Here is a 22,940-nt window from a genome sequence, read left to right as displayed (position 1 = left end):
GCTATTTTATGTGGTTTAATGTGGTTTTCAGCTGTTTTTAGAAAATGTCATTTTTTCACATTTTGCCATACTATAGCCTTGCTTTTTTCGGTCATTTTTTCAATATGCCGAATTATTGTGTTTTTGTCCCTTTTTGCAACTTTCTTTGCTACAGCGTGTGTATTCAAGCTATTTTATGTGGTTTAATTTGGTTTTCAGCTGTTTTTAGAAAATGTCATTTTTTCACATTTTGCCATACTATAGCCTTGCTTTTTTCGGTCATTTTCTCCATGTGCCAAATTATTGTGTTTTTGTCCCTTTTTGCAACTTTCTTTGCTACAGCGTTTCTTTACAGGCTATTTTATGTGGTTTAATGTGGTTTTCAGCTGTTTTTAGAAAATGTCATTTTGTCACATTTTGCCATACTATAGCCTTGCTTTTTTCGGTCTTTTTTTCCACATGCCAAATTATTGTGTTTTTGTCCCTTTTTGCAACTTTCTTTGCTACAGCGTGTCTTCACAGGCTTATTTTATGTGGTTTAATGTGGTTTTCAGCTGTTTTTAGAAAATGTCATTTTGTCACATTTTGCCATACTATAGCCTTGCTTTTTTCTTAGATTTTTTCCATATGCCAAATTATTGGTTTTTTGTCCCTTTTTGCAACTTTCTTTGCTACAGCGTGTGTATTCAAGCTATTTAATGTGGTTTAATGTGGTTTTCAGCTGTTTTTAGAAAATGTCATTTTTTCACATTTTGCCATACTATAGCCTTGCTTTTTTCGGTCATTTTTTTCACATGCCAAATTATTGTGTTTTTGTCCCTTTTTGCAACTTTCTTTGCTACAGCGTTTCTTTACAGGCTATTTTATGTGGTTTAATTTGGTTTTCAGCTGTTTTTAGAAAATGTCATTTTTTCACATTTTGCCATACTATAGCCTTGCTTTTTTCGGTCATTTTTTCCATATGCCAAATTATTGTGTTTTTGTCCCTTTTTGCAACTTTCTTTGCTACAGCGTGTCTTTACAGGTTATTTTATGTGGTTTAATGTGGTTTTCAGCTGTTTTTAGAAAATGTCATTTTGTCACATTTTGCCATACTATAGCCTTGCTTTTTTCGGTCATTTTTTCCATATGCCAAATTATTGGTTTTTTGGGCGTTTTTGCAACTTTCTTTGCTACAGCGTGTCTTTACAGGCTATTTTATGTGGTTTAATGTGGTTTTCAGCTGTTTTTAGAAAATGTCATTTTTTGACATTTTTGCCATACTATAGCCTTGCTTTTTTCGGTCTTTTTTTCCATATGCCGAATTATTGTGTTTTTGTCCCTTTTTGCAACTTTCTTTGCTACAGCGTTTCTTTACAGGCTATTTTATGTGGTTTAATGTGGTTTTCAGCTGTTTTTAGAAAATGTCATTTTTTCACATTTTGCCATACTATAGCCTTGCTTTTTTTCTGTCATTTTTTCCACATGCCAAATTATTGTGTTTTTGTCCCTTTTTGCAACTTTTTTTGCTACAGCGTGTCTTTACAGGCTATTGTATGTGGTTTAATATGGATTTCAGCTGTTTTTAGAAAATGTCATTTTTTCACATTTTGCCATACTATAGCCTTGCTTTTTTCGGTCATTTTCTCCATGTGCCAAATTATTGTGTTTTTGTCCCTTTTTGCAACTTTCTTTGCTACAGCGTTTCTTTACAGGCTATTTTATGTGGTTTAATGTGGTTTTCAGCTGTTTTTAGAAAATGTCATTTTGTCACATTTTGCCATACTATAGCCTTTGCTTTTTAGGTCATTTTTTTTCCACATGCCAAATTATTGTGTTTTTGTCCCTTTTTGCAACTTTCTTTGCTACAGCGTGTCTTCACAGGCTTATTTTATGTGGTTTAATGTGGTTTTCAGCTGTTTTTAGAAAATGTCATTTTTTCACATTTTGCCATACTATAGCCTTGCTTTTTTCTTAGATTTTTTCCATATGCCAAATTATTGGTTTTTTGTCCCTTTTTGCAACTTTCTTTGCTACAGCGTGTGTATTCAAGCTATTTAATGTGGTTTAATATGGTTTTCAGCTGTTTTTAGAAAATGTCATTTTTTCACATTTTGCCATACTATAGCCTTGCTTTTTTCGGTCATTTTTTTCACATGCCAAATTATTGTGTTTTTGTCCCTTTTTGCAACTTTCTTTGCTACAGCGTTTCTTTACAGGCTATTTTATGTGGTTTAATTTGGTTTTCAGCTGTTTTTAGAAAATGTCATTTTTTCACATTTTGCCATACTATAGCCTTGCTTTTTTCGGTCATTTTTTCCATATGCCGAATTATTGTGTTTTTGTCCCTTTTGCAACTTTCTTTACTACAGCGTGTCTTTACAGGTTATTTTATGTGGTTTAATGTGGTTTTCAGCTGTTTTAAGAAAATGTCATTTTGTCACATTTTGCCATACTATAGCCTTGCTTTTTTCGGTCATTTTTTCCATATGCCAAATTATTGGTTTTTTGGGCGTTTTTGCAACTTTCTTTGCTACAGCGTGTCTTTACAGGCTATTTTATGTGGTTTAATGTGGTTTTCAGCTGTTTTTAGAAAATGTCATTTTTTGACATTTTTGCCATACTATAGCCTTGCTTTTTTCGGTCTTTTTTTCCATATGCCGAATTATTGTGTTTTTGTCCCTTTTTGCAACTTTCTTTGCTACAGCGTTTCTTTACAGGCTATTTTATGTGGTTTAATGTGGTTTTCAGCTGTTTTTAGAAAATGTCATTTTTTCACATTTTGCCATACTATAGCCTTGCTTTTTTTGGTCATTTTTTCCACATGCCAAATTATTGTGTTTTTGTCCCTTTTTGCAACTTTCTTTGCTACAGCGTTTGTATTCAGGCTATTTTATGTGGTTTAATGTGGTTTTCAGCTGTTTTTAGAAAATGTCATTTTTTGACATTTTGCCATACTATAGCCTTGCTTTTTTCGGTCATTTTTTCAATATGCCGAATATTGTGTTTTTGTCCCTTTTTGCAACTTTCTTTGCTACAGCGTGTCTTTACAGGCTATTTTATGTGGTTTAATGTGGTTTTCAGCTGTTTTTAGAAAATGTCATTTTTTCACATTTTGCCATACTATAGCCTTGCTTTTTTCGGTCATTTTTTTCACATGCCAAATTATTGTGTTTTTGTCCCTTTTTGCAACTTTCTTTGCTACAGCGTGTCTTTACAGGCTATTGTATGTGGTTTAATATGGTTTTCAGCTGTTTTTAGAAAATGTCATTTTGTCACATTTTGCCATACTATAGCCTTGCTTTTTTCGGTCATTTTTTCCATATGCCGAATTATTGTGTTTTTGTCCCTTTTTGCAACTTTCTTTACTACAGCGTGTCTTTACAGGTTATTTTATGTGGTTTAATGTGGTTTTCAGCTGTTTTTAGAAAATGTCATTTTTTCACATTTTGCCATACTATAGCCTTGCTTTTTTCGGTCCTTTTTCCATATGCCAAATTATTGGTTTTTGTCGTTTTGCAACTTTCTTTGCTACAGCGTGTCTTTACAGGCTATTTTATGTGGTTTAATGTGGTTTTCAGCTGTTTTTAGAAAATGTCATTTTTTGACATTTTTGCCATACTATAGCCTTGCTTTTTTCGGTCTTTTTTTCCATATGCCGAATTATTGTGTTTTTGTCCCTTTTTGCAACTTTCTTTGCTACAGCGTTTCTTTACAGGCTATTTTATGTGGTTTAATGTGGTTTTCAGCTGTTTTTAGAAAATGTCATTTTTTCACATTTTGCCATACTATAGCCTTGCTTTTTTTCTGTCATTTTTTCCACATGCCAAATTATTGTGTTTTTGTCCCTTTTTGCAACTTTTTTTGCTACAGCGTGTCTTTACAGGCTATTGTATGTGGTTTAATATGGATTTCAGCTGTTTTTAGAAAATGTCATTTTTTCACATTTTGCCATACTATAGCCTTGCTTTTTTCGGTCATTTTCTCCATGTGCCAAATTATTGTGTTTTTGTCCCTTTTTGCAACTTTCTTTGCTACAGCGTTTCTTTACAGGCTATTTTATGTGGTTTAATGTGGTTTTCAGCTGTTTTTAGAAAATGTCATTTTGTCACATTTTGCCATACTATAGCCTTGCTTTTTTCGGTCTTTTTTTCCACATGCCAAATTATTGTGTTTTTGTCCCTTTTTGCAACTTTCTTTGCTACAGCGTGTCTTCACAGGCTTATTTTATGTGGTTTAATGTGGTTTTCAGCTGTTTTTAGAAAATGTCATTTTTTCACATTTTGCCATACTATAGCCTTGCTTTTTTCTTAGATTTTTTCCATATGCCAAATTATTGGTTTTTTGTCCCTTTTTGCAACTTTCTTTGCTACAGCGTGTGTATTCAAGCTATTTAATGTGGTTTAATATGGTTTTCAGCTGTTTTTAGAAAATGTCATTTTTTCACATTTTGCCATACTATAGCCTTGCTTTTTTCGGTCATTTTTTTCACATGCCAAATTATTGTGTTTTTGTCCCTTTTTGCAACTTTCTTTGCTACAGCGTTTCTTTACAGGCTATTTTATGTGGTTTAATGTGGTTTTCAGCTGTTTTTAGAAAATGTCATTTTTTCACATTTTGCCATACTATAGCCTTGCTTTTTTCGGTCATTTTTTCCATATGCCGAATTATTGTGTTTTTGTCCCTTTTTGCAACTTTCTTTACTACAGCGTGTCTTTACAGGTTATTTTATGTGGTTTAATGTGGTTTTCAGCTGTTTTAAGAAAATGTCATTTTGTCACATTTTGCCATACTATAGCCTTGCTTTTTTCGGTCATTTTTTCCATATGCCAAATTATTGGTTTTTTGGGCGTTTTTGCAACTTTCTTTGCTACAGCGTGTCTTTACAGGCTATTTTATGTGGTTTAATGTGGTTTTCAGCTGTTTTTAGAAAATGTCATTTTTTGACATTTTTGCCATACTATAGCCTTGCTTTTTTCGGTCTTTTTTTCCATATGCCGAATTATTGTGTTTTTGTCCCTTTTTGCAACTTTCTTTGCTACAGCGTTTCTTTACAGGCTATTTTATGTGGTTTAATGTGGTTTTCAGCTGTTTTAGAAAATGTCATTTTTGACATTTTGCCATACTATAGCCTTGCTTTTTTTGGTCATTTTTTCCATATGCCAAATTATTGTGTTTTTGTCCCTTTTTGCAACTTTCTTTGCTACAGCGTTTGTATTCAGGCTATTTTATGTGGTTTAATGTGGTTTTCAGCTGTTTTTAGAAAATGTCATTTTTTGACATTTTGCCATACTATAGCCTTGCTTTTTTCGGTCATTTTTTCAATATGCCGAATATTGTGTTTTTGTCCCTTTTTGCAACTTTCTTTGCTACAGCGTGTCTTTACAGGCTATTTTATGTGGTTTAATGTGGTTTTCAGCTGTTTTTAGAAAATGTCATTTTGTCACGTTTTGCCATACTATAGCCTTGCTTTTTTCGGTCATTTTTTCCACATGCCAAATTATTGCTTTTTTAGGCGTTTTTGCAACTTTCTTTGCTACATCGTGTCTTTACAGGCTATTGTATGTGGTTTAATATGGTTTTCAGCTGTTTTTAGAAAATGTCATTTTTTCACATTTTGCCATACTATAGCCTTGCTTTTTTCTTAGATTTTTTCCATATGCCAAATTATTGGTTTTTTGTCCCTTTTTGCAACTTTCTTTGCTACAGCGTGTGTATTCAAGCTATTCAATGTGGTTTAATGTGGTTTTCAGCTGTTTTTAGAAAATGTCATTTTTTCACATTTTGCCATACTATAGCCTTGCTTTTTTCTGTCATTTTTTTCACATGCCAAATTATTGTGTTTTTGTCCCTTTTTGCAACTTTCTTTGCTACAGCGTTTCTTTACAGGCTATTTTATGTGGTTTAATGTGGTTTTCAGCTGTTTTTAGAAAATGTCATTTTTTCACATTTTGCCATACTATAGCCTTGCTTTTTTCGGTCATTTTTTCCACATGCCAAATTATTGTGTTTTTGTCCCTTTTTGCAACTTTCTTTGCTACAGCGTGTCTTCACAGGTTTATTTTATGTGGTTTAATGTGGTTTTCAGCTGTTTTTAGAAAATGTCATTTTTTCACATTTTGCCATACTATAGCCTTGCTTTTTTCTTTGATTTTTTCCATATGCCAAATTATTGGTTTTTTGTCCCTTTTTGCAACTTTCTTTGCTACAGCGTGTGTATTCAAGCTATTCAATGTGGTTTAATGTGGTTTTCAGCTGTTTTTAGAAAATGTCATTTTTTGACATTTTGCCATACTATAGCCTTGCTTTTTTCTGTCATTTTTTCCACATGCCAAATTATTGTGTTTTTGTCCCTTTTTGCAACTTTTTTTGCTACAGCGTGTCTTTACAGGCTATTGTATGTGGTTTAATGTGGTTTTCAGCTGTTTTTAGAAAATGTCATTTTTTTCACATTTTGCCATACTATAGCCTTGCTTTTTTCTTTGATTTTTTCCATATGCCAAATTATTGTGTTTTTGTCCCTTTTTGCAACTTTCTTTGCTACAGCGTGTGTATTCAGGCTATTTTATGTGGTTTAATGTGGTTTTCAGCTGTTTTTAGAAAATGTCATTTTTTGACATTTTGCCATACTATAGCCTTGCTTTTTTCGGTCATTTTTTTCACATGCCAAATTATTGTGTTTTTGTCCCTTTTTGCAACTTTCTTTGCTATAGCATGTCTATACAGGCTATTTTATGTGGTTTAATGTGGTTTTCAGCTGTTTTTAGAAAATGTCATTTTTTCACATTTTGCCATACTATAGCCTTGCTTTTTTCTGTCATTTTTTCCACATGCCAAATTATTGTGTTTTTGTCCCTTTTTGCAACTTTCTTTGCTACAGCGTTTGTATTCAGGCTATTTTATGTGGTTTAATGTGGTTTTCAGCTGTTTTTAGAAAATGTCATTTTTTCACATTTTGCCATACTATAGCCTTGCTTTTTTCTGTCATTTTTTCCACATGCCAAATTATTGTGTTTTTGTCCCTTTTTGCAACTTTTTTTGCTACAGCGTGTCTTTACAGGCTATTGTATGTGGTTTAATGTGGTTTTCAGCTGTTTTTAGAAAATGTCATTTTTTTCACATTTTGCCATACTATAGCCTTGCTTTTTTCTTTGATTTTTTCCATATGCCAAATTATTGTGTTTTTGTCCCTTTTTGCAACTTTCTTTGCTACAGCGTGTGTATTCAGGCTATTTTATGTGGTTTAATGTGGTTTTCAGCTGTTTTTAGAAAATGTCATTTTTTGACATTTTGCCATACTATAGCCTTGCTTTTTTCGGTCATTTTTTTCACATGCCAAATTATTGTGTTTTTGTCCCTTTTTGCAACTTTCTTTGCTATAGCATGTCTATACAGGCTATTTTATGTGGTTTAATGTGGTTTTCAGCTGTTTTTAGAAAATGTCATTTTTTCACATTTTGCCATACTATAGCCTTGCTTTTTTCGGTCATTTTTTCCATATGCCGAATTATTGGTTTTTTGGGCGTTTTTGCAACTTTCTTTGCTACAGCGTGTTTTTACAGGCTATTTTATGTGGTTTAATGTGGTTTTCAGCTGTTTTTAGAAAATGTCATTTTTTGACAGTTTTGCCATACTATAGCCTTGCTTTTTTCTGTCTTTTTTTCCACATGCCAAATTATTGTGTTTTTGTCCCTTTTTGCAACTTTTTTTGCTACAGCGTGTCTTTACAGGCTATTGTATGTGGTTTAATATGGTTTTCAGCTGTTTTTAGAAAATGTCATTTTTTCACATTTTGCCATACTATAGCCTTGCTTTTTTCTTTGATTTTTTCCATATGCCAAATTATTGGTTTTTTGTCCCTTTTTGCAACTTTCTTTGCTACAGCGTGTGTATTCAAGCTATTTAATGTGGTTTAATGTGGTTTTCAGCTGTTTTTAGAAAATGTCATTTTGTCAAATTTTGCCATACTATAGCCTTGCTTTTTTCTGTCATTTTTTCACATGCCAAATTATTGTGTTTTTGTCCCTTTTTGCAACTTTCTTTGCTACAGCGTTTCTTTACAGGCTATTGTATGTGGTTTAATATGGTTTTCAGCTGTTTTTAGAAAATGTCATTTTTTTCACATTTTGCCATACTATAGCCTTGCTTTTTTTTGGTCATTTTTTCCATATGCCAAATTATTGTGTTTTTGTCCGTTTTTGCAACTGTCTTTGCTACAGCGTGTGTATTCAGGCTATTTTATGTGGTTTAATGTGGTTTTCAGCTGTTTTTAGAAAATGTCATTTTTTGACATTTTGCCATACTATAGCCATGCTTTTTTCGGTCATTTTTTCAATATGCCGAATATTGTGTTTTTGTCCCTTTTTGCAACTTTCTTTGCTACAGCGTGTCTTTACAGGCTATTTTATGTGGTTTAATGTGGTTTTCAGCTGTTTTTAGAAAATGTCATTTTGTCACGTTTTGCCATACTATAGCCTTGCTTTTTTCTGTCATTTTTTCCACATGCCAAATTATTGCTTTTTTATGCGTTTTTGCAACTTTCTTTGCTACATCGTGTCTTTACAGGCTATTGTATGTGGTTTAATATGGTTTTCAGCTGTTTTTAGAAAATGTCATTTTTTCACATTTTGCCATACTATAGCCTTGCTTTTTTCGGTCATTTTTTCAATATGCCGAATTATTGTGTTTTTATCCCTTTTTGCAACTTTCTTTGCCACAGCGTGTCTCTACAGGCTATTTTATGTGGTTTAATGTGGTTTTCAGCTGTTTTTAGAAAATGTCATTTTGTCACATTTTGCCATACTATAGCCTTGCTTTTTTCTGTCTTTTTTTCCACATGCCAAATTATTGTGTTTTTGTCCCTTTTTGCAACTTTTTTTTGCTACAGCGTGTCTTTACAGGCTATTTAATGTGGTTTAATGTGGTTTTCAGCTGTTTTTAGAAAATGTCATTTTTTCACATTTTGCCATACTATAGCCTTGCTTTTTTCTGTCATTTTTCACATGCCAAATTATTGTGTTTTTGTCCCTTTTTGCAACTTTCTTTGCTACAGCGTGTCTTTACAGGCTATTTTATGTGGTTTAATGTGGTTTTCAGCTGTTTTTAGAAAATGTCATTTTTTCACATTTTGCCATACTATAGCCTTGCTTTTTTCGGTCATTTTTTCAATATGCCGAATTATTGTGTTTTTGTCCCTTTTTGCAACTTTCTTTGCTACAGCGTGTCTCTACAGGCTATTTTATGTGGTTTAATGTGGTTTTCAGCTGTTTTTAGAAAATGTCATTTTGTCACATTTTGCCATACTATAGCCTTGCTTTTTTCGGTCTTTTTTTCCACATGCCAAATTATTGTGTTTTTGTCCCTTTTTGCAACTTTTTTTGCTACAGCGTGTCTTTACAGGCTATTGTATGTGGTTTAATATGGTTTTCAGCTGTTTTTAGAAAATGTCATTTTTTTCACATTTTGCCATACTATAGCCTTGCTTTTTTCTTTGATTTTTTCCACATGCCAAATTATTGGTTTTTTGTCCCTTTTTGCAACTTTCTTTGCTACAGCGTGTGTATTGAAGCTATTTAATGTGGTTTAATGTGGTTTTCAGCTGTTTTAAGAAAATGTCATTTTTTCACATTTTGCCATACTATAGCCTTGCTTTTTTCTGTCATTTTTTTCACATGCCAAATTATTGTGTTTTTGTCCCTTTTTGCAACTTTCTTTGCTACAGCGTTTCTTTACAGGCTATTTTAATTGTTTTAATTTGGTTTTCAGCTGTTTTAAGAAAATGTCACTTTTTCACATTTTGCCATACTATAGCCTTGCTTTTTTCGTTGATTTTTTCCATATGCCAAATTATTGGTTTTTTGGGCGTTTTTGCAACTTTCTTTGCTACAGCGTGTCTTTACAGGTCGTTTTATGTTGTTTAATGTGGTTTTCAGCTGTTTTTAGGAAAATGGCATTTTTTCATATTTTGCCATACTATAGCCTTGCTTTTTTTGGTCTTTTTTTCCACATGCCAAATTATTGTGTTTTTGTCCCATTTTCCAACTTTCTTTGCTACAGCGTGTCTTTACAGGCTATTGTATGTGGTTTAATGTGGTTTTCAGCTGTTTTTAGAAAATGTCATTTTTTCACATTTTTGCCATACTATAGCCTTGCTTTTTTCGGTCATTTTTTCCACATGCCAAATTATTGTTTTTTTAGGCATTTTTGCAACTTTCTTTGCTACAGCGTGTCTTTACAGGTCGTTTTATGTTGTTTAATGTGGTTTTCAGCTGTTTTTAGAAAATGTCATTTTTTCACATTTTGCCATACTATAGCCTTGCTTTTTTCGGTCTTTTTTTCCACATTCCAAATTATTGTGTTTTTGTCCCTTTATGCAACTTTCTTTGCTACAGCGTGTGTATTCAAGCTATTTTATGTGGTTTAATGTGGTTTTCAGCTGTTTTTAGAAAATGTCATTTTTCACATTTTGCCATACTATAGCATTGCTTCTTTCTGTCATTTTTTCCATATGCCAAATTATTGTGTTTTTGTCCCTTTTTGCAACTTTCTTTGCTACAGCGTGTGTATTCAAGCTATTTTATGTGGTTTAATGTGGTTTTCAGCCGTTTGTAGAAAATGTCATTTTTTCACATTTTGCCATACTATAGCCTTGCTTTTTTCGGTCATTTTTTCCATATGCCAAATTATTTTGTGGGGGGGCGTTTTTGCAACTTTCTTTGCTACAGCGTGACTTTACAGGTTATTTTAAGTGGTTTAATGTGGTTTTCAGCTGTTTTTGGAAAATGTCATTTTTTCACATTTTGCCATACTTTAGCCTTGCTTTTTTCGGTCATTTTCTCCATATGCCAAATTATTGTGTTTTTGTCCCTTTTTGCAACTTTCTTTGCTACAGCGTGTCTTTACAGGCTATTTTATGTGGTTTAATGTGGTTTTCAGCTGGTTTTAGAAAATGTCATTTTTTCACATTTTGCCATACTATAGCCTTGCTTTTTTCAGTCTTTTTTTCCACATGCCAAATTATTTTGTGGGGGGGCGTTTTTACAACTTTCTTTGCTACAGCGTGACTTTACAGGCTATTTTATGTGGTTTAATGTGGTTTTCAGCTGTTTTTAGAAAATGTCATTTTGTCACATTTTGCCATACTATAGCCTTGCTTTTTTTGGTCATTTTTCCATATGCCAAATTATTGGTTTTTTGTCCCTTTTTGCAACTTTCTTTGCTACAGCGTGTCTATACAGGCTATTTTATGTGGTTTAATGTGGTTTTCAGCTGTTTTTAGAAAATGTCATTTTGTCACATTTTGCCATACTATAGCCTTGCTTTTTTCGGTCATTTTTTCCATATGCCAAATTTTTGTTTTTTGGTTTTTTTTTGCAACTTTCTTTGCTACAGCGTGTCTGTACAGGCTATTTTATATGGTTTAATGTGGTTTCCAGATGTTTTTAGAAAATGTCATTTTTTCACATTTTGCCATACTATAGCCTTGCTTTTTTCGGTCATTTTTTCCACATGCCACATTATTGTTTTTTTTTGGGGGGGGGGGTTGCAACTTTCTTTGCTGCAGCGTGTCAATACAGGCTATTTTATGTGGTTTAATGTGGTTTTCAGCTGTTTTTAGAAAATGTCATTTTTTCACATTTTGCCATACTATAGCCTTCCTTTTTTGGTCATTTTTCCTATATGCCAAATTATTGGTTTTGGGGGGTTTTTTTGCAACTTTCTTTGCTACAGCATGTCTATACAGGCTATTTTATGTGGTTTAATGTGGTTTTTCAGCTGTTTTTAGAAAATGTCATTTTTTCACATTTTGCCATACTATAGCCTTGCTTTTTTCTTAGATTTTTTCCATATGCCAAATTATTGTGTTTTTGTCCCTTTTTGCAACTTTCTTTGCTACAGCGTGTCTTTACAGGCTATTGTATGTGGTTTAATGTGGTTTTCAGCTGTTTTTAGAAAATGTCATTTTTTGACATTTTTGCCATACTATAGCCTTTCTTTTTCGGTCATTTTTTACATATGCTAAATTATTGTTTTTTTTGGCCCCTTTTGCAACTTTCTTTGCTACAGCGTGTCTTTGGAAGTTATTTTATGTGGTTTAATGTGGTTTTCAGCTGTTTTTGGAGCATGTCATTTTTTGACATTTTCGCCATTTTTTGGCATTTTGTGTCTGTTTTGACAACATTTGGTATTTTATACATCTATGAGGCATTTTGGGTCATGCTATCACGAAAAAGGGCACCAAATGATACAAAAACATCATATTATAGAGTATTTTCAAAAAGTGTCACAAAAATAAGTCATAATATAATATGCTGTTAAAATACCAACCTCACAGTATCGTGTCAAAAAATGTTCACAATTTGTCACCATATAATATGACGTCATTAAACTGTCACAAAATTGTATCTCTAGCATTTTGTTACAATTTCTTATAAAAGTATTGGTATGATATGTCAGAAAAATGTCCATGTCCATAATTTACCTGGTCATCAGCACGAAATCCTCCTTGGGGATTCCAGCGATGTTGGAATATGACTTTCAGCTGTTCAGCTATCTGGCTGAAAGTTACAGACAAAGTGTGCATTAATCACCCTTACATATCCAACAAACCGAATAAAATAAATGAACACAAAAACAATCAGTAGTCGCCGACTCATGCAGGAAACAAACCAGTCTGACTGAAAGTCTTCTGGCCCTCATTCCTCCAACATGATGCCTCTTTTGCAGTACATTTGTTTGTTTATTTGCCTAAATTGACCAGATTTGTCATTTACTAATGGCTTATAAATGATATGACAGATTAATACACAAGAACTTAATTATTTTGCATTTAATTATAGTCATTCCATCATTAACTAATGGTTTAATGAGGACTTTAAAGCACATTCCAGGTGCAAAAGTTCAACATTACTGCACAAGTTTAATGTGTTGTGCTGATATGATTTGATCCGGCAGCTGTAGAGATCAGATCATTTGCGGCACCCTCAGCTCAGACTGGCTTGCGTGTGTGTGTCAGTGTGTGTGTGTGTGTGTGTGTGTGTGTGTGTGTGTGTGTGTGTGTGTGTGTGTGAGTCATTACCGTGCGGTTGCCTGCTGAATCAGTTCGAGGAAACAGCTCATTTTGCTTCGAGCGCTGTTCAGATGATGGGGACATCAAGGACAACGCTTGTGTGAGTCAGGCCTGCGTTTCCACATGCAGTCTCTGTGCACCTGCCGCTCGTGGTTTCATATCATATTTCACTGAGGCTTTATGGGAAACTCGGCGAATCATTTATCAGTCTGACATCCAACATTCATCCCTTTAAATAAACACGAAGCTCGTGCAACAATTCAGGCGTCACACTGAAAGACAAAAAAAGACAAACTGCTTCGAACACAGCGTTAACATATAGACATAAAACAAAAAATATGCAACACAAACACACTGAAAAACAAAACATCAACGACGTACTTTATATATATATATATATATATATATATACTGTACTATATTTGGAAGTTTTTCATGATTGTTGGACAACATACTTTACTATGACTTTTTTAATGATGTTTTGATGTTTTTCATGATTTTTGGACGCCATACTGTACTAAGATGATTTTAAACAACAAATTACACATACATGATATTTTGCAGGATTTTTGTTTGACATTCTATGCTATGACTTCTTAAATATTTTTTTGAAGTTTTTCATGATTTTTGGACGATATGTTATACTTTAAAATTTTTCATGATTTTTGAAAGATATACTACACTCACTTTTTAATTTTTTTTAAAGTTTTTCCTGATTTTTGGATGACGTTTGGAGTACTTTGATGTTTTAAATGTTTTTTTGGACGACATACTATACTGCAATGTTTTTCATGATTTTTAAAAGACATATAATACTATAATTTTTTTTAAATCATTTTTGGATGAAATGCTATACTTTGACTTATTAAATAATTTTTCTAATATTTTCGTGATTTTTGGACGACATATAACATGAAAATTTTCCTGATTTTTGGATACTAGTACTTTGATGTTTAACATGGTTTTTGGACAACATACTTTACTATGATGTTTTTTTGGTGACACACTGTACTATGCCAATAAAAGGTTTAAAAAAGTAATTATGACATTAAATTTTTTTAACATACTATGCTATGACAATTTTATTTGCTTTTTTCCCGACATACTACAGTATGACTTTTTTATGGTACTTTTTTTAACAGACTCTACTATGAGATTTTTATTTGTCTTTTTTTCCAACATACTAAACAATTACTTTTTTACGGCACTATTTTGGCATACTATGACTTTTTGTGGCACTTTTTTCAAAATGCTATACTATGACGTTTTTTAAGGCACTTTATTCGATATTCTACACTGTGACATTTGTTTTCTCAGGCGCCGCTCATTCCAAGACATACTTTCTAAAAACTATACTATGAGTTTTTTTCTGGCATTTTTTTGACACACTAAACTATGACGTATTTATGGCACTTCTTTGGTGGTAAACTAGGACTTTTTTTGTTGCATTTCTTTGACGTATGATGCTATGACTTTTTTAACGGCACTTTTTTTGACGTACTATGCTATGACTTATTTTATGGCATTGTTTTCGACATATTATACTATGACATTTTTATGGCATTTTTTCCACATGCTATTCTTTTACTTTTTCCAGCACTTTTTTTGGGTCGTACTATTTTATATATATTTTTTCAACGAAGTATAATGACGTTTTTTATGGCTTGTTTTTTAGCATATTATACTGTGACTTTTACTGCACTTTTTTGGATACAATACAATTAAATTTTTCTTGAATTTAAGAAAAAACCTACTCTGACTTTTATAACAACAGGTAACAGTACAGAGTAACTGTGATGTAAAGAGGACTGTAAGAAATTACTTTCTGCAGCCGGGGTTTGTGCTCGCTGGATTCAGGCGGCTGCAGTCGCTGAGCGAGCGTCGTCCTTCTCCGGAGCTGCTGTCCACTTTCCTCCCAGCAAGGCGCTCTGTGGGGACGGAGACAGAGGCGGAGGACACACCGTGATTCAAGTCTCCAGCTAACATTTTATTACATGAACGTAACTTGAAGCTGCAGCCACGAGCCTTTGGCTCCAGCAAGCAGAAGGCTCAACTGTTTCAACATTTTTGACAATAAACAAAATAAAATATCAACAGATTCTGTTTTAATCTGGTTTTTAAGTCTGTCTTGGTGTTTTTGGGTGCTCAGTTATCACCAATGCTTCTCTGCCACTGAATCAGACTTTATGCATCTGAAGGGACGTGCACACGCATCTGCGTTTGTAGAGCAGCCAATAGGAACGTCTTCTCTTTTTAAAATGACCTGTGATTGGCCAAAAACAGTTTTTGCTAATCAACATGCTGACGTTAGCGTTCAGCTCGGAGCAGCACTGTGCCTGGGAGGCTGCAGACTCTTACCCTGCGTCTTCTTGATTTGCCGGAGCCGTGCGTTGGCGCTGCTGCCGCGCCCCCGAAGCGGCTCCGTCCAGATGAATGAGAGGGCTGCATTGTTTCACGCAGGGCTGCAGTCGGTCTGACCTCGGCGTTGGTCTCGTAGATGTGGGCGGGAGACTGGATGCTTGCTCCTGTGTTTGTGTTGATGTCATTTGCTGTTTGGTCTGAAACACAAAGAAAAGACTGTGAAGACAAAATCTGCTCAACACTTGAATGCACAGAGTCACAGAAGTTCAGCGTCACATTAGATCACGCGTGCCGTCTGCAGGACTCTCGGACGTTATTAGGCCGATGTGCATCCTGGTGCAAAGTGAGCTTCATAAGAATAATCAGTCGTGTCAGCGCGGCCACACGAACAAACTGCACAAACAAAAGCCAACACCAGCTGACCTTTGTACGAGCAAAACAAAACAACCTTCGCTGCAGGTGCTTTTCCGCTGCTTAATTATTTAGTCCAAATTTGTGGCATCAATTTTGGGTAAAATCCTTTTCAGGACAGTCGAAAAACTTCTTGTTTAGTAACATTTAAGATTTCTTAAAGTCTAAAAATAGATCAGTCAGTAAGCTTTGTTGGGTTGATGATACTTCAACGATCATCATGGGTAAATATTCACATAATAAAATTATTAGATTACTCAAAATCGCCCAAAAATGTTTCGTTTTGCTCATGCGCTGAAGTTTGTGGTTATTTACAGTTTTCAGGGGACTTACCGAGCTGGTTGTAGGTCCGTGACATGCCGGTGTCCTTTGGCGTCTGTGGTGCTCGACTTTTTGGAGGCTTCTTTGTAACCCTAACTCTTTGAGACTATTCTAGATGTTTGATTTTTCTGACACTCCTCTCGATCCACTCGACTTTTCAAAAGTCAGCGTCTGCTGCACCACGAGGGAGCCAGCCAAAAAAAAGTGTTTCCATTACAGTTTTGCAAAATATGGCTTTTCCGAATCGCCTGAAATACTACCTCATGCAGCGTGAAAACGTTTTATTGCGATAAAAGGGAGATTTTTCTGAAATAAATGTGTTTCTATTAGGCATATTTTTTAGTCGTAATTTCAATTCGATGGTTAACGGAAACCCGCGTAATGAGGGTCGAACTCCGGGAGAAATTGCTCTTTATTTGGCAAAATTTCAAGGTCACGCGGATTGGTTGAATTTGCGTTAATTGTTGCAATCACAACATCCTGGACAGCTTTTCTACATCCTGTTTCGACATCACAACGGTGACATCTGCTGTGTTTCTTTCAGGTACAAGGAGCTGATGACGGGGAAGACCGCCAGAGAGATCATCGCCATTTTATGGATCCTCTCCTTTGTCATCGGCCTCATCCCGTTCTTTGGCTGGAACCTGAAGCTGTCGAGGTGCAGCTGGAACAGCAGCTCAGCGGCGGACAACGCTACGGACGCCGGCCTGGAGGAGGGGCCGCGGGACGGAGGGGATTTACTACAAAGCTGCAAGCTGGAGTGCTTCTTCGAGAGCGTGGTGGACATGCACTACATGGTCTACTTCAACTTCTTCGTCTGCGTGCTGCCGCCGCTGCTCATCATGCTGGGCATCTACCTGAAGATCTTCACCGTGGCGAGGAAGCAGCTGAGGCAGATCGAGCTCAAGTGCGTGGGAAACGGGGACAGCCACCACCACGGGCTGCTGCAGAAGGAGATCCGGGCCGCCAAATCCCTCTCCATCATCGTGGGGCTGTTCGCCGTCTGCTGGCTGCCCGTCCACATCCTCAACTGCCTCACGCTGTTTTACAACGAGCTGAAGAAGCCGCCGATTGTCATGTACGTTGCCATCATTTTGAGTCACGCCAACTCCGCGGTCAACCCCATCATCTATGCTTACCGCATCCAGGATTTCAGGAACACCTTCCGCAAGATCCTGGCCCAACACTTCCTGTGCCGCAGGGAGGAGCTGTACCTCAGCTCCAACGGCAGCAGACGCAACAGAGACCAGATCCACATGACCATCGACCCTCTGCTATAGAGACCGCGGGGGGAGCGTCGTCTGCGTCGCCGTGAATTTAACGTTCACCGATAATGTTTACAGAGCAGGGGGGAGATGTGCGAAGATGTCAAACGCGCCTTGAATGTGGACGTTTATTTATGAATCAGGGGTCAAGCAGTGACACGATGAATGGCGAGTCTTACGTTGTATCGTGAAGGATTTCTGATTTTTTTTAAACATGTTGAAGCTAACTGGATTTGTGGGACTGTGAACGGGATCCAAACTCTGATGTTATTTATCGTTCTGAATCCACCCGGTTTCAACTCCAAACACTCCTTTTTTTTTTTTTTTTTTTGCCCTGCTATTTTATACGTCAACATTGAGTGCCAGTGTTTATTAATTTATTTATTACGAGACCGAATCTTTTGAGAATGTAAAGATCAAAAAAAAGCTGTGTGGTTAGATCTGTAGCTGTGGAGAGAGGTACAATAGCAGTAGTCTACTGGTTATTTTTGGCTGATATGAATTCACGCTGGTGACGATCACAGGCTCCATGTACAGACAGAAATACGATTTTCAGTAACTTTTTATGGCAGAAATGTTGTTGAGCTGTAGCTTCGGCTGAGCGTCAGAGTCGTCCTGCTGCTGCCGTGAATCCTGCAGATTACAGGGACTCTTACGCACACTGAAGGATGCCAGCAACTGAATAAGACGTCACTAAACGAGAAAAAAAAAAGCTCGTAGTCACAAAATAATCTTGTGACCCCTGTGGAGAAGAGCCAGAGAAAAGAGCTTTTGAGGCTGCTAGATTAACCCTTTCAAACCTGAGCAATTTGAAATCAGAGCTTGATTTCTTTCAAAAACACGGGAAGAAGGCAACGAACAACTTAACAAGAAATGGCTCAAAATTTAACAAGAAATAAGTAAAAGTTTACTGGAAAATTATCTGAAAATGAGCAAAAAAAAGCATCATATTGGTCAAAAGCTACAAGAAAATTGTCTCAAAATGAGCAAAAAAATAGCATTAAATTGGGAAAAAAGTTTTAAAAAATTATTGGTCAAAAGCTACAGGAATATTGTCTGGAAATAAGCTAAAGAAATTATCAAGAAATTGGTAAAAAAGTCACAAAAAATTGACTGAAACTAAGAAAAAATAAAAGCTTATTGGTAAAAATATACTGAGATATAGTCCCACATATGTGTGTGTTGGCACATATATGACAACACTTGCATTTCTATAGAGGCGTTTCTGATAACAATTTAATTATGTAATAAGGGTCAGGATTAAATAAGTTTAGACTTCTTCCTACTCCCTTTTGTACATTTAAACTGATGTAATCTGCAGATGGAATTCATTACATCTTTTTTCTTTCTCTTTTGTTATTGATATGTTTTTAACTACTGTTTTTTGTTGTATTTTACGTTTGAAATAAAGACATCAATCAAAAATTCCAAGAAAATTGTCTGCAAATAAGAAAAAAATTAGCAAGAAGTGAGTTACAAGTTAAAAGAAAATTATCTTAAAATAAGCAACAACGAAAAAATATTAAAAAGAAATTAGTAAAAGGAAGCAAAAGAAAGAATAGAAAAGTAAAAGAACAAAAGCAAAGTATATATATATATATATATATATATATATATATATATATATTCTTCTGTAACATAATTTTAAATCTACAATTAACAAATGATTTACTTTTCTAATGACTTCTAATTTATATTTACCCGAGATATTTTATTTTATTTTATTGATAGTATCTTATAATCTCCCCACAGCTAATTTCAGTTTATTTCTTGGTCACCTTTTACTAAATTTTTGCAATTTGGACATTTCTTTCTAAGTTGCTCATTATGTTGTTCCCATGTTTTTGAAAAGAAATCAAACCGATTTACTCGGGTTTCACGGGTGTAAATGTTTGTGAAAGGCGTCCGAGCGCAGCAGAGACAAAACGAAGCCGATCTGGGTGTTAAAGGGTTAACAGCACGGACTATATTAAATAAAATGGGTGTCGCCACTGTGACGTCAGCTTGTGTGTGAGGACATTTACGCTGCAGGAACTCGCTCAGTACTGAACCAATTTAAAAAATGTTCCAAAACACAGAAAAAATAAAATCCAGTTCAAAAACTACCGAACCCTTTAACACAAAAGCTCAGGAGGTGGGAAATTAATTTTACCTTTTTATAAAAATATAGCAGAACATTTTCAGCTGCTTTCTAACGAGCCAAGTGAGGACACCGAAGACAAGAAAATGTCAAATTCATACGTCAAATCAACGCAATTCACATTAGCCCTCATTATCGGAGCTTGTGTTTCATGTGCATTTAGTGGCATACATCACGACATTCGCCTCACGAGTCCAGCTGACAGCTCGGTCTTCCCTCAGTGTCAGCTGGACGCCCGAGGCTCTCGTCTGTTCGTCCACAAGCTGCTGAAGTCACTCACTGAACTGAGATATTTAAGAAAACAGGTCAGTTTTGAGGGTAAAACCTCTAAAATATGTTGCATTTAGGACTCAGTTTAACCAACACTCTTTACTGAAAGCAAAGTTGACAAAAAACGTCCAGTTGGACCCCTAAAAATATCACAATGTTCAGCAGTGAAGCAGGTAACACTAATAAAATGCTCTCTAAAAGGCAAATTTTTAATTCTTTGTGCTCAGTGGTTCGTATGCAGCATCTAGTGAGTTTTACGTTCGCCGCAGTGTCCCCAAAGTAAGGGTGCACGAGCCAAACTTTACGTCATCAGGTGTTGAATTGTGCAACTGAAAATTCTTAAAACTTAGCTTGCTCTGCTTTTTAGAGATGACTGCCACAAATACTGGTAAAAGCAAATAAATTAAATTTAATTAAAAATAAATATAAAAAGAATAAAATAAATACATTTTTACTAATAATTGGGGCGTTGTATAAAAAAATTCAAAAATGCACCAACGGCGTCTCAAGTATTTAAAACTTCAAACCTTGAGCAAAGTAGTTTGCTTTCTTATGATTTGCGGCAAAAAAGCAAAAATTGAGCAACTTGGCAAGAAATGCTTCGCAAATTGTGCAAAAATGTGTAGATCTGGAAAAAAATATTCATTAAAGAAATATAGAAAAATGTCCAAAAAACTGTATTTATTATTAATAAATACTATTAATTTTAAGCTCTTTGTTAAACATTTTTTTGCTATTTTTTAGGTACATTTCTTGTACTTTTTACATATCTTTTGCTAACTTTTGGTGATTTTTTTCTACTGAATGTGTTCTTGGATGTTTCATAAAGAAATCAAGTCAATGTTCTCAGGTTTTAAAGTGTTTAAAGTGAACCGATACCTTTAGACTACTTCATTGGCATCTTCATTCACATCTAAAGTCAACACTCCTGCAAGTTTTGGAGGATAATGTGTCCCACATTTTTCTGTCAACCCAGAAGCTAACGTCGCCCTGGTTCCCTTGTAAAAAAAAAAAAGTCTATGGGATTTTTCCATAGGATTTTGGATTACTGCAGAAAATAATCTGTGGCAAACAAACATTTATGATACTTACACATTTTGTTAAGTAAGATAATTTTAACAAATGAACAACACTTGCAGGATGTTTAAAGCCTTGCAGTAAAAATTTAACTTTTTCGAGCAGTGTTTTTTTTTCTGTGCAGGAAAGTCAAACGAACCGTTGAATAGTTGTAATAAACAGCCAAACTGGCATAATTCTGAGTCGGGTGCAGCCATATTTTTATGTTATAGAACAAAATGTGAAATTCTCTTCAGCTTTCTTTAACCACAGACCTTATTTCAAGCTTCTGACCAAAAACAAGTTAAAAAAAACCCATTGACATTAAAACAAGGGAACCAGGATTGCCGAAATGCTATCTCATTATTAAGTACTCATTACTGGGGCACTCTATGCTGCTTTGAGCACAAACGCCTCTGTGCACGCCATCTGTAGAGGCTCAGGGTCTCCCGCGGACACATAAACAAGGCTTCATATTTGAGGAAACAGCTGCAGCACAGAGTCCCAAAAGCGGTGGTTCCCAACTGGCCAAAGGGTCAAAATTTCGTCTTAGTCATAAGTTTAAGGTCCATACAGACATGAAGGGTAATTAGTTAAAATAAGGGGTGTTTCTGAGGACACTGGGGGCTTGGCCTGCACCTCTGCTAGAGAAAAAATAAAAAAGTTGGCACTTTTTAAAAAAAATAAATAAATAAAAATAAAACATGCCCATGGAATTGGAAGGCATGTTTTCTTTTTTCTTTTTTTTTTTAAATAAAAGAAATTGTGATTTTTTTTTTCTTTTAAAAATATTGGCTCTTTTTTCCTATAAAATTTTGGGTAATTTTTAAAAAAATTTTTAAAAAAACATTTCTTAAAACTTACATTTTCTGGGGTGATTTTTACAATTGTTGGCAATTTTCTTTTTCTCAATTTTTTTTTTTTTAGAAAACATGCCTATTAACATTATTATTACTTATCACAGCCAGAAACTGTAAAAACTGAAATTATCATTAGATTTACACATTTCAGAGGGACACTGAAACCAAAAAAGTGCTTATTATTGCCTAAAGTCCAGTGCAAAGGCTTTTTTTGGCATGTTAACGGGCCAAAAAAACGTTTTTTTTATTCTACTGCAGGAAATTGCACTAAAAGCCATGTGCTGGAAATTCACTGTACTTCAAATAAAGTGTGTTTTATACAAACTTGGCATGCTCGCGAGACCGAAGTGGTCCCACTTTTGGACCACGACCCACCAGTTGGGAACCACTGTCCTACAGCACCTGATGCTCTTTGTCTCTTTTCTGCAGGGGTTAGTATTATCGTACACGTCCTGTCAGGCTTCTAAAACTGAGTCGAGAGGCTGATAAATCACAAAAAAAAGGTCTCGGTGAATCTGCAGAGCAAAGTCTTGTTTGGAGTATCGTAATTTATGTTTAAAAAAAAAAAAAAAAGAACAGCAGGTGAATTTGCTCGCCTGTAGAGCCATCACTACACAAATGAAAACGCATTGCACTGACTATTTTTCGACTATTTCCCGTTTGATGTGCTCCATCGGTGGTGTCGTGTCGGTGTTTAAAACGTGTTTTTACGTTGCGTCACTTTCTCCCCTCGTGTGCGTCGACCTCTGACGACCTTCAAGGGCTAAAATTCAGGAGTGTGCCAAAGTTTTAGGACATTCCAATGGAGACATCGATACTGTAACTGCACTGTAACGTTGTGTTATCGTCTTTGTCGACTGATGTGTAAAAATAAGTACTGTAGGTGTCCGCCTTTCTACAAGCTGTTGATTGATGTCAAACTATTGCTATTAATCTTTTCTGTGATTTTTTGAGTCAAAACGGACGATAACGAGTCGATCTAGTTCAACATTCCTGCCTTTTCATTCCGAATTATCCGTCAGTGTGCTGTAGTGCTGTTACTAATCAGGAGAAACATCCACTGTGGTCAAGCTGATGCTCAACCTTTTCCCAAAAAAAGGCCGATCTTTCTGTCTCTCAACAAGACTACAGCTGATACTGCTATTTAACATGATGCAATCTGTATGTATGGTGAATTATTTTGTTAATAAAGGCAATGTTTATATTGTTACAAGTCAGTCTTTATTACT

The 22,940-nt window shown here is 35.2% G+C and overlaps 1 protein-coding gene and 1 long non-coding RNA gene across 4 annotated transcripts in view; one reads left to right on the top strand and one right to left on the bottom strand.

Moving 5' to 3' along the window:
- LOC148187198 (uncharacterized) overlaps window positions 1-17,250 on the bottom strand; it is a 22,651-nt gene extending 5,401 nt beyond the window's left edge. The window contains exons 1-5 of one of the 2 annotated variants that reach the window (XR_015778889.1): window positions 16,133-17,247; window positions 15,386-15,585; window positions 14,850-14,955; window positions 13,037-13,299; window positions 12,440-12,515 (exon numbers count right to left, since the gene is read on the bottom strand). This is a non-coding gene — a long non-coding RNA (uncharacterized LOC148187198). Of the gene's footprint in view, window positions 1-12,439; window positions 12,516-13,036; window positions 13,300-13,998; window positions 14,956-15,385; window positions 15,586-16,132 lie in introns of those variants that run through there. The other variant, XR_015778890.1, reaches the window with a different exon arrangement.
- Window positions 1-22,924, top strand: part of adora2b (adenosine A2b receptor) — a 46,546-nt gene extending 23,622 nt beyond the window's left edge. For both annotated transcript variants that reach the window (XM_088088303.1, XM_088088302.1), the window contains exon 3: window positions 16,665-22,924. In XM_088088303.1, the coding sequence (XP_087944429.1) occupies window positions 16,665-17,400 (736 nt within the window). In that variant the 3' untranslated portion in view covers window positions 17,401-22,924. The remainder of the gene's footprint in view (window positions 1-16,664) is intronic.
- The last annotated feature ends 16 nt before the right edge of the window (window positions 22,925-22,940 follow it).

Source organism: Plectropomus leopardus, chromosome 15, assembly GCF_026936395.1.
Source record: "Plectropomus leopardus strain MGB_pleo_1.0 chromosome 15, ASM2693639v1, whole genome shotgun sequence".
In the NCBI taxonomy this organism is placed as follows: Eukaryota; Metazoa; Chordata; class Actinopteri; order Perciformes; family Serranidae; genus Plectropomus; species Plectropomus leopardus.
The sequence above is the reverse complement of the archived record's forward strand: the minus strand, read 5'-3'. Positions and strand labels throughout refer to the sequence as shown.